The sequence below is a fragment of the Schistocerca nitens genome, chromosome 2, assembly GCF_023898315.1.
Source record: "Schistocerca nitens isolate TAMUIC-IGC-003100 chromosome 2, iqSchNite1.1, whole genome shotgun sequence".
Lineage (NCBI taxonomy): Eukaryota > Metazoa > Arthropoda > Insecta > Orthoptera > Acrididae > Schistocerca > Schistocerca nitens.
The window spans coordinates 504,752,286-504,764,971 of record NC_064615.1 but is presented as its reverse complement, the minus strand read 5'-3'; the positions used below and the strand labels follow the sequence as shown (position 1 = coordinate 504,764,971).

At 41.3% G+C, this 12,686-nt stretch overlaps 1 protein-coding gene across 1 annotated transcript in view; it reads left to right on the top strand.

The window, feature by feature from the left end:
• Window positions 1–12,453, top strand: part of LOC126234467 (uncharacterized) — a 212,838-nt gene extending 200,385 nt beyond the window's left edge. The window contains exon 4 of the mRNA XM_049943158.1: window positions 11,292–12,453. Within this exon, the coding sequence (XP_049799115.1) occupies window positions 11,292–12,453 (1,162 nt within the window). The remainder of the gene's footprint in view (window positions 1–11,291) is intronic.
• The last annotated feature ends 233 nt before the right edge of the window (window positions 12,454–12,686 follow it).

Here is a 12,686-nt window from a genome sequence, read left to right as displayed (position 1 = left end):
GCAGCTAATAGCAATTTCCAGTGCACTGTAGAAATGTTCTATACGATTCACACCTGCAGATGTAGTGGCCAGTCCATGCGGTGAAATCTTCAGCTACAAGGAAGTGTCTCCCAGTGTAACACTTCTCTGGATAGGCACTATTGTCCTTGAAGAAGAAGACTGCAACAGCTGCCAAAAAGTCGCATATGTCATTGCAGTATCTCACCTCTGTGCTTTGTGCCATAAACAATATTCATGCAACCACTAACAAAAGTGTGAAACTCTGTTATGTCAATCTGTTGTAAAACCTCCTCACAAAATGACACCCATTATTACCAAACTGCTCTTTTCCCATGGTGTTACTGTGATTATGCAGGCTACAACTTGTGCTCAGGACAAATACAAAATGGAACAGAATTCATTGTGAAGAGAATATTTCCTCTTTCCTTATGCACTACTTTCTGTTGTTTATGAATTGTATGTGTATACAAAATTGTGATTAACTGCCCCCTGTATAGTTGACAGTTATGTTTTGGGGGAGAATCATGACTGACGTTTACAGTGATTGATAACTTCTTCATTTGCTTCTGTCCTTAATTAGACTTAACTTTTTGACACCAGTGTAAAACTTGACCAACAGAATGAGAACCTAAACTGCTAAAGAAGCTCCATTTAAACATTATGTACCTCGATAATCTGCAAACCATTGTGAAGTGCATGGAAGAAGGTAATTCCCACTAAATGATATAACAGGGTTTCTTCACATTTGTGAAGTGCACAATTTTCCGTTTCTGAACATTTAACACATGTTGCCATTCTCTGTACCTGATTGAAATTTTATCATGCTCTGACTGGACATTTGTACAACTTTTTTTCTGATAGTACTGCATTATAGATAACAATATCATCTGCAAGAAGTCTGAGGGTACTATTAAGGGGAGGTTTACTGTCTTTGGCCCGAAAAAATCATGTTCTTTGAGAATTTCTTTCTCTGGATGTGTTATAGATATCGATGTCAAATTTGGTCCAAATTTTTATTGATATTTCCTCTACAAACTGGAATTTTTTGGACTGGAAATGTCAAAGAAGGCGGAAGTGCCGTCAGAATGAAACGAAATTTCGATGTAGACCTCCACGTGCAGTATGTCACAGGTCAGCCGTCTCGTCTGAAATCAAAACTGAGTTGACGTTAGCAAAGTATATAAGATTCTTTAGGAGTTGTACCTCGCTTAAGTTATTTGGACCATAGGAAACAAACTGGCGGCCATTTGAGGGAAAAAAAAGTTTTTTTTGACTTCGTCGGCCAAGTAAAAATATTTATAATTGATGAGTCAGAATAAAGGTGGTACAACTCCTAGAAAATTTAGTTAGCTTCATCGGAAACAAAGAATCATGCCAATCGGTTCAGTAGATTTGAAGTTACCATACCACACGATAAAAAAAAGTCATTTTGAGAAAAATGCGTTGCAGTTTTGACTACGTATAAATGCAATATTATGCAACGTACTTACAATCTGCTATTCCGGGTCCATAACTAGTTCTTCCTCTTCCTCATAGAGGGCGTTCTGCTCGATCTGGGCCATCCTGCGCTGCTCCAGAGCCGCTCGTACGGCCGGTGACAACGGTTTTCGGGCACTTGAATCCGGTGGTTGTCCGAACGCTTGGCGAACTACGTCGAATAGAGTCCCAGGGTGACATCCATCATTGTCATGGTCTTCAGAATTGCTGAATACCCTCCGTTGAAGCTGCTCACTGCCAGGAAAATCTCAATCTCCACAGGCTTCGCATGAGAATGCACTCATGCAATCACTTAGGGGTAACTTCCAAACGCACGCATTCAAACTTTCATTTGAATTTTGTGTATTTCCTCCCAAGCACTGGTACAATAAATTGTCGTCCGAAAGAAAAAAACTGGTGCGTGAAAAAGGCCGATGTCAGGTAGGTGCTTTTTTTTCCATCCATGAATAACAAACATTTCAGTTCCGTATTCAGAAAAACCATTTCAGGGGTGGATTCTAAACACTTTTATGGATCCAAAAACGCAATTTAAAAAAAAATTGATTTTTTGAACCAAAAGATAGTAAACCTCCCCTTAATATCGCGACACAAGATCCTACCTGAGCCGTCTTACAGAATTTTGTAAAGATACTTTCTGCTGTAACTTCCTTCTTCATTTTGCTTCAGTTTTGTTGCATATGTAACAACCTTATCATATATACTGTCTATTCTCTTTTCAATTAAGTGACATTATCAATAACATTTTATGAGGTACGTCCTATAATTTTCAAGAAATTGAATGTCCTGTTCAAACCACTAGCAGTAGTTAGTTTTTGTATTAGGTATCTGATTCTAAATATTCCCCCTCTCAGTTGGCCACAGACATTTTTCTGATTGTATGCGTGTTTTACTTCTTGTTGATAAATGTAAACGAGGATAGGGAGCCACTTACCTTTAATGAGAACGTAGACATACATAATAGTGTGACTGTAGATGGGGTCCATTTTTTGAGTATGTGTGAAGTTGAAATGAAAAGAAACACAGAGTAGCTGGTAGCTGCTCAAAAGGTATTGAAAATTCTCTACTATTGTATGAGTTTATGCAACATGCATCAGTCAGCTATATAGATAAATGGTTGCCTGTCCTCATTTTTGTTTGTTTTTCAATCCTTCTATTTGCAATATTACAGTATTAATTATTTCTGATCTTTTTGCACCTTGTACAACTATAATTTTTGAAATGGCTGACTAGAAACAACAAAGAATCTTTATCACATTTTACGAGGCCTATTCAAACAATTCCAGAACTTTGTCCACAAAATTTTTGTACATTTACATTTTACTCATTTTGCATGGTCTCCATTAAAATACTCTCCTCCACAATTGATATACCTCTTCCAACACTTGTTTCCATTTCCGGAAGCAGTCTTGTTGTATGAAATGCAGTCTGCAAATTTCCTGTAATCTCATCTGTCATCACAAATGTTGGTCCTTTCAATGGGGTTTTCTACTTTGGAAATAAAAAAAAAAAAGGATGAGGCAGCACAGTGATATCGTTTTCTGTGCAGTAGTCACGCACCAACAGGGATGAATAAGGTGTGTTATCATGGTCCAAGATACATGAATTGTCTTGCACATTTCTGGCCATTTCCTTCTCACATTTTCTCACAAGTGTTGCAACATTTTCCAGTAGTACCATTGATTGACAGTATTAACAGTTTGACACTGTGGCAAGAATTCATGATGAACTAACCTTGAAAATCAAAGAAAACTACAAGCATGACTTTGACATTTGACCTGATCTGATGCGCTTTCCTTGGTCTTGGAGTACATTTCCTGACCTATTGTGAAGACTGAATCGTGGTCTCAACATCATAGCCATAGACCCATGTCTCACCACCAGTTATGATTCTCTTAAGGAACATCTCACTCTCATTTGCGGGATGCAATAGCTCTTCACAGACTGCAAGGTGAAGTCTTTCTGGCATTGAGATGAGCTGTGCAACGAACGTGGTGGCAACACAATACATTCCAAGATACTGCATCGGGATTTCATGACATGGTACAACTGAAATGGTACTTTCTTCTGCAATCTCTTGGACAGTCAGTCTTTGATTGGCATACATAATTTCATTGACGTTCCTGGCATAAGTGTCATCAATAGATGTCAAAGGGCATCCTGAACAAGGGTCATTGTTAACTTCCATCCAGCAATTTTTAAACCATGTGAACCATTCGTAACACCGAGGATGCCTTAAGCAATCATCAGTGCAGGCTTCCTGCATCATTTGGCGTGTCTCTGTAAAGGTTTTCTTGAGTTTCATGGTAAAAAATTTAATGCAAACATATTGCTCCTCTAACTCTGCCATCTTATCTTGAAATTTGTAAATGTATGACACAACATTATACGCAATACAGCACAGAACAATAAATAACAGACATACAACAATGAAACTTCTGGTAGTTACACATTAAACAGATGGTATGTGTGTAGGGATGCCAACCACATTTTGCTCCAATACACCATTGGCATGAAATTATGAATGATCTGGAAATTTTTGAACAGACCTCATATTTCAGACCAAAGAAAATTGTATCTCAAGCTCACAAAATACCTGAGAACACCTAAATATTTCATTCTGACAACATTCCTTCACTTAGCTTGTTTGTTGTGAAGGATTTCACAACAAAGAGAAATGTAACTATTATCTCCCTCCCTGCAGGTCCTTCTTCATATTGCCTAGTCCATGCACTTTCTCTCTCTCACCTTGATCCGAAGCCTAGTTCAAGTTTACATTCTGTTAGATACATTCAAGCAGAATCAACAGTTAATGAACACATTACTGACAGTTGACTTGCAGCACTTCTTCAAATGAAAAAATCATTGTAGCTATTGTATTCAAGCACGAGGGGTTACTTTGAAGATGATAGAGGGAAAAGTTCTGTATTGTATGGTCCACAAACCTGTTTGACCCACAGTGTGACCTATGTTTCACCTTATTATAGCCTATTTTCTGGCACAATAATGTAGCTAAAATGTTGATACAAGAGACTGGTACACTTAGAAGCAAAGAATTGGTTTCCAGAATGGAGATGAATTCTTAGTTACATTCATGTTACTCATGTTGATATGACAGCACTACAAAATATTTAATTAATGTACCTACAATAATCTTAAGATGTAATTCAAACTGGGTAGTTCTGGAATAATTTGGTGAAGTCCATTGGTGGACTGCCACTCAGATGAGGAGAAGACCATGGCAGCAATGCCCCAACAGGGCGCAAGCATGACTGATTTGCATGACGGGTCAGCTGCTCGCTGTTAACATCCACCATAAACAACTGCTGACAGTTGTGGCCTACCATGACACCTGGCAGCTACCCCTGCCACAGGCCAAAGGAGTAGGCCCAAACAGTTACCATGAGAAGAAAACATGGTAGACTACACTGGTCAAGGGAACATGGCTCAACATACAACAAATCCAAGACACCCCGCCCCTGAAAATGTTCCACCAGACTGCACACATTGACCAGTGTTACCTTGTAAGTAGCCAGAAAACTCGACAATGCACCTTCGTGGGAAGAGGCAGAACAGACTTCTTCATGTGTATCTCAAATGTATTCCTTTACTGCTCCACATGTGATTTAGAGGCCAGGTGAAACATGGCAGCAGTCAGATTCTGGATAATGTTGCAAACACATAATTCTTCCAACACCTGACACAAATTGTAGTGGACTGTTAAGGCAGCCAGTCCACAGTGAAGTAGCCGAAAGGGCACGCGTCAACTCACGCCGTCTGGCGTTAAGTCTGGAACAGGATTCGTAATGAATGTGATAAAGAAAAGAACGTAGCTACTAGAACACTTAACTTTTATATTATCCTTTGGTATACAGCATTCTGGATGATACAAGTGAGACTCTATCTTGAGGTACATGCAACGTTACAAATGGTTAATGGCGCCTTGCTAGGTCGTAGCCATTAACTTAGCTGAAGGCTATTCTAACTGTCTCTCGGCAAATGAGAGAAAGGCTTTGTCAGTGTAGTCGCTAGCAACGTCGTCGTACAACTGGGGCGAGTGCTAGTACGTCTCTCGAGACCTGTCTTCTGGTGGCGCTCGGTCTGCGATCCTGACAGTGGCGACACGCGGGTCCGACATGTACTAATGGACCGCGGCCGATTTAAGCTACCACCTAGCAAGTGTGGTGTCTAGCGGTGACACCACACCAATTTATTACTGTTATTGAATGAGAGAGTCCTGAGGGGTCCCTTGATGCCAAAAATAACCAACAACATGCAAATAGTGGGAGTCAGTGATGTGGAGAACAGCTTATCTACATACAGGAAATTGGACAATGCATCAACCACCAACAACACATACTGCCCAAAAATAGATCTGCAAAATTCACATGCACCCTGCCCTAAGGGTGCTCTGGAACCGGCCGAGGAGAAAACTGGCACACCAGTACAGCCTAGTTCTTTGCACAAGTCCCGAAAAGCCACACCAGATGTTCCACGTCATGATGGATTATCAGCCAGTGGATGTGATGGCTTGCCAGTGCATTCATACAAGTAATACCCCTGCGCAACTAGAGTATGTAAGGACACAGAGCTGAGAGCCCCCTGGACAATGTTGATTGAATCATACAAGAGGGAAAAAAGTATGGCATGCCATATCTGCCACCAAAGAGATGCGCTCCAGCCAACCCACATTGACAGCTGAAATGATTTTCCAGAAAAGCAGGTCAGCAGCCATAGTGATAATGACCTCTCATACTGTCAATGGAAAATCCGACAGTTTGCTGCAAGTTATCACCCACCGTGAACATGAGAGCCTCCTGATGATCAAACTGCAAATCAGGAACTACTGATAGCCACACAAATGCATCACCACTGGCATGTTTGGTGGTGGAGCACTAGCAAATATCATCGCACTAGTTACTGAGAAAGAGGGTCCACATCTGCGGTTATCCGGGAGCTTGTATTAAGGACCAGATAAGGAAACCAATGGCTTGTAGTTGGTGACAAGAAGCAACCCCACCCTGTACAAGAAAACATGACATTTTTTAAACTCCAAATATAATAGCAAAGTGCCTCCTTTTCCCCATGTGAATAATTATGCTGCACCGCAGGCGTCTTTGATGCCTGAGCATTGGGTTGTTTGGTGCAATTCAAGTTTCAATGGGACAGAACCACACCATGTCATACTGGGAGGTTTCACAGGCTGAATTAAAGGTTTACATGGTATAAAAGAAGCCAGGCAGGGAGCAGAGCACTAACATTGATGAAGAGGCTGAAGCTTATTGACATTCCACAGACCAGACAAATTTAAAGTCCTTTTTATAAAGAGGATGACAAATGTGTGCAGCCCAGGGAATTAAATGAGCATAATATGAAATCTTACCCTAAAAACACTGAAGCTCCTTCGAGTTCTTGGGTGCCAACAGGTTGACAGTAGCTTTGGTCTGTTCATCCATAGAGGTATTCCCATCTTTGTTAAGCACATACGCCAAAAACGCACTTTTGGGGAGAAAAAACTGCACATTTCCAGCTGGTAATGAAGGCCATTCTCCAGGAAACATTTAAGGATGGACTTAAGTTTCCATAAATGCTCCTCCTGTGTAGGGCCCATTACCCAGATGTCATCAATTGATGGAACAGGGAATCTCCTGAATCAACTGCTCCAGATACCATTGACAAATTCCTGGTGCATACAAGATCCCAAAATGCTAGCAGTTAAACTGGTAGAGCCCAAAGGAGGTGTTGAGGACCACGAAAGTCTGAGAAACTGCGTCCAAGGCCAACTGCACATAGACATGTCTTAAGTTGATGCATGAAAAATACTAACCTCCCCCAACAACTTCATCAACAACTCCACCAGCCATGGAATTGGATATGAATCTGCAGCACATTGCACATTGACTGTATGTTTAAAATCGCCACAAAGGCATCCTGTGCATTTGGGCTTCTGAATCACCACCAGTTGGGTGGCCCATTGATTCAACAAAGTAGCAATGATCTCTTGATCCTGCTAACACTGCAACTTGGCCTTTACTTTGCCACTCGTGGAAAAGGGAATGAGACCGAAGGGGCAAAATTTAGGTACTGCCAACAACTTAAGGAAAAGCGCCTCGAAATTTTCTGCCAAACCCAAGGCATTTTTAAACAGCAAGCCGCATGACCGTAGTATGCACTCCGAATCATGAAAAGGAATGCGTTGAGACAGTAAATGCATTTTGCCAACTATTGGGAAGCCAAAAACAGAAAAATCATCAAGCCCAAAAGTATTTTGCACCAATAGTGAATTGTCCACTAACTATGTAAATTGCCATTCCACATTCTTATAACACATGGAGATGGAAAAGTGCTCCCCCACAAAGGAATGCACTGTTTACTGTAGAATGTAATGTGACATAGTGGCCACTGCTACACCGCGCACCCCAGGAACCTGTATGTACCTAAATAAGTGAGGCTGATCATCCCTTGGCTGCTTGAAATTCGACTGGTCACCCATCCACAACCAGTGTCAGCAAAATACACTAAACCGACACATGGAAGGCATTGAAGACAGCCTCAGCATCCTGCGAACACACAAGAGTGTCCGACGCCTGACTCATGGCTCATCAACTGTCACCAACAGCTGCCAAATGGTCTGTCTGATGGCCTACCCCACACCTGGCTTCCACATGTCCACAGTCTTGTTAAATGTGCGGCAAGTGCCAGTCAGGGCACAATCATCGGCAAAGACTGCCAGTGCTGCAATGCCATTGCACTGGACTCATCAACAGCGTAACACACGGTGACTCGGCAGGAGGCAAGGCCAGCTGGGGTACCCTGCGGAGCACTAGGAGTCTTGGAGCTGTTTATCATGCATACCTAATTGAGGAACCTAACATTTATCAGAAAAGACATCCATTACCAGTGCCGTCAGCTCATGCAATTCCGCAACCTGGGCAACATTGGCTAAAGAAGGGCTGGACAAGGTCAGTACCCTAGTCTGAATGTGAGGATCATGTATTGACTGGACAACCACATTCCGAATTAGGTAGTCTACGTAAGACGTAGCACATTTGGGACACTCAAAACAACATTTGCACAAGAATCCCTGAAAATCAGTGATTCAGGCCACATATGACTGCCCACGATGATTCTGGAGCTGGTTAAGCTGCAACTGTGCCGTCGCCACATGTGTATGGTGCCTTAAATAATGCATCAGCAGAGCTTGTCAAAGGGGAGTTTCTTGGGCTCAGTGAAGAGCTTCAAGTATTGGATACTGCTTGACAACTACAAGGCAGTCTTATCCCCTGGATCAATGAGACCCTTACCTGGGAGTGCAACAAGAACTGGCACAGGGATTCTCCATAGACTCATCAGAACTTGCAAAAGGCTTCAGGGGCGGGGGAAAAAAAAAAACAGCACAACTGGTGCCTAGCCCACCACTAGTGGGACAAGGGGACAAAGCAAATCCACATTCTGGTTCATCAGTGCGTACGTCTGCTCTTCCTGCTGTTCCTTGTATAGACACAATTGTTCCTGCCAGTATTACAGAAATGCTAGGTCTATGCTGGTCTAAAATGAACACTATGTAAAGGGGGAGAAAAACATAGGGGCATCATGTGCATAAGAATGTCCTTTGTCCCCACAGGAATGACAACACCGTTACACTACACTGTCAGTGTGGGTACTTCACTGGCTGACAGTGGCTCGGTAATAACTGAGGAGCAGAACTCGAACCGAGTGTGGTGGTACAGTGGTTGGTACACTGGACTCGCATTCGGGAGGATGATGGTTCAAACCCGTCTCCGGCCATCCTGATTTAGGTTTTCCGTCATTTCTCTAAATCGTTTCAGGCAAATGCCGGGATGGTTCCTTTGAAAGGTCACAGCCGATTTCCTTCTATAATCTGAGCTTGTGCTCTGTCTCTAATGACCTCATTGTCTTCGGGACGTTAAACACTAATCTCCTCCTCCTCCTCCTCCTCCTCCTCCTCCTCCTCCACAGAACCCCATGAGAAGAAATGAAACTCGTGGTGTGGATCAGTCTATGGAAAGTAGAAGGTATGAAACCATGTAGATACCTGCATAGAGAGAAACTCAGGACGTGGCTGGTGTGACAGTTGACAGCTGAGCACTCACTCGGTAACAACTTTCATCATGAAGTGGAAGAAGAGGTGGTGGTTGAACTCACTGTCAGTATAAGCTGTGGCTCACTCTGCATACTGCCGCCTGTAAGTAAAAACGTCTGTCAACAGGTCTGGCCATAATATGCATCATGTGTGTCCTTCATGGCAGGTTTCCGCACTATTCCACTGCACTATCGACACCAGCTTGTCTGCCTCCATCACTGTGTTTGCTTCCGGGATTACTAAATTGAACACCGACAATATTGCGAAAAGGGCAGTTTGCTACTCACCATATAGAGGAGATATTGAGTTGCAGACAGGCATTGCAGAAAGACTGCTAAACATGTGAGCTTTTGTCCAAAAGGCCTCCTAGACAACACACACAAGCACAACTCATATACGAATGACCGCTGTCTCTGGCCACTGAGTCCAGACTGCGGGCAGCTGTGCATCTCACATGTTTAACAGTCTTTTTGTTGTGTCAGTCTGCGACTCTACATCTCCTCTATATGGTGAGTAGCAATTCATCCTTTTTATAATATTGTGATTATTCCATTGTGGATCATTGAGCAATGATTAATTTAGGCTGTCTGGAAAGCTAAGAAAATTATATATAACATAATATTACAAAGCTTTTCCAACAAAGGTTTTTCTTTGTAACCTACTACAGATACTAATTACAATTTTTTTTCACTTAAAAATGAAACTTCATGCTTATATTACAGTGACATTTTTGTTGTGATGTACTGTTGCTAATATCTATCTACATTTAGATTGTTACTCCGCAATCCATATTATGGCAAGATGCGGAGGGTACCCCATACCACTAATAGTCATTTCCTTTCCTGTTCCATTCGCAAATAGAATGAGGGAAAAACTACTGTTTGTATGCCTCTGTAGGAACCATAATTTTTTGTATGTTATCTTCGTCCTTACATGTTGGAGGCAACAGAATCATCCTGCAGTCAGATTCAAATGCTAGTTCTCTAAATTTTTTCAATATTGTTACCAAAAAAATAACGTCACCTTCCCTCAAGGGATACCCATGTGTGTTCCTGAAGCATTTCCCTAACACTTCTTTGTTGTTTGAACCTACCAGAAACAAATCTAACAGTCCGTCTCTGAATTGCTTCAATGTCTTCCTTTAGTCTGACCTGGTATAGATCCCAAACATTCGAGCTGCACTCAAGAATATGTGGCACTAGCGTCCTGTATGTGGTCTCCTTTACAGATGAACCACACTTTGCTAGAATTCTCCCTGTAAACCAAAGTCAACCATTTGACTTTCCTACCACAATCCTTATATGCTCGTTCCATTTTGTATTGCTTTGCAATGTTACATGCAGATATTTTAACAATGTAAATGTGTCAAGGGGGATGCTACCAATGCTGTAACCCAACATTATGGGTTTGTTTTTCCTACTCATCTGCATTAAACTGAGAGTTTTTGTACTATTATTTCTCTTGGGCTGGTTCCAAACTATAAGATGTAACGAGTTCTTAGGTAAGGTAATTTTAGCGTGAAAAATATGAATAGAACTATGTTGCCTACGTGCTTCCCTGATAGCTTGCTGAAATAAACATTCTTTTGCCATATGAAGATTAGGGAAATACCTGTTTCTCACATTAGAGTATTGTGAATGTTTGGTTTTTAATTTTGATAAGCACTTCATAACATTTTGTTTTTCTTCCACAGCAACCCTGGAGCACGAATGTTGATTGTCAAGGGAGACAAAACTCTCAAGAAATGCGACCTGATTGACCAAGGTGTTCGAAAGGTGTCTGATAGAATTCTTGTAGACAGGTTCTATAATAAAGGGATCACTGTGTATGAGATTAACAAACAGCAACAAAGTCTTACAGAGAAAGGACACGGTGTTCCACAGCATGATACTCATATCCAAAGCATGTCAGAACAGTCTGCTGAACAGTTTGAAGGAGAAGATGAAACAGACGATGGAGGTGATTATCCGCTCTCATTTTCAAAGGGAACGAACAGAGTAATTCTTCCTGTACTGCCCAAACAACTGAAGCAAAATATTGAAAAAATCCCAAATTTGGATGAAGTGAAACAGAGTGATACAGGGAACAGTGATGATGACAGTTTGGGTGCTGAAGAAGTTCAGGCATTAGAGGTGATCAGATCTCATTTACAGAAACATGCAAATGATTCCTTGTATTTAACTAGTTTGAATCAAAGTAATGACACAAGTGCTAATTCGTCAAGAAAAATGCGACATGCCAAAAGTAGAGCTCGAAATCTCAGACGCAAAGAAGTGAGTGTTGCTGGTGATGAAGGACAGTACCAAAGACAGCGGAGGGATGTCCATGCGTTGGATGGAGGTATGGCTCATGGTGGCACTGCTGCTAATTACACAGAACCAGAAGATGATGGGGAGTCATCAGAGTCAAGCTTTGAAAATGAACTGCTGCGTTGTTACGGGAAACACACTGTATTTGAGCATGACCTTGTACCGTCTCAGAATTGTACAAAAGGTGCCAGTAATATGACATATACAACAATCGTAGACTATAAGGTACAAGAGGATGGCTACTACCATTACATATTTTATAGTGATAATGATTTTGTTGATAATACTATTAATGCAGTATTTGAAATGTTTAAACCTAGATTCAAGTACACTAATTACACTCACGCTTGTATAAATCAGACTGAATGCCACTTTGATTTATCCTTTTGGTCAAATGAAGTGGTAATACTGGAAATGCCTCATTACAGTGCCATTGAGACTGAACGAAAATTCTATTTGATTTCCAGCTGTTACCCTCGAATGGCAGTGTATGTAGTATTTCCAATTTCTGTCTTGTTCTTGATATTAGGTTGCGCTTTTCTGTGAATGGATATGTGGCCTATCTTGTACACTATAATAATGTCCTTGGACAACAGACTAGAAATTGGTCTGGAGTGCTGTCATTATGCAACTCACTTTCATATAACATAGTATGGATTTAATAAGAGCTTAAGTTGTGATTCTTAGGTTTTGTAATCTGCTTGTAAGTTTTTCATTATTTTACTGCATACTTGGATATCTAAGTTAACAGAAATTAGAAACTCAGGTGAAAGTAGTTG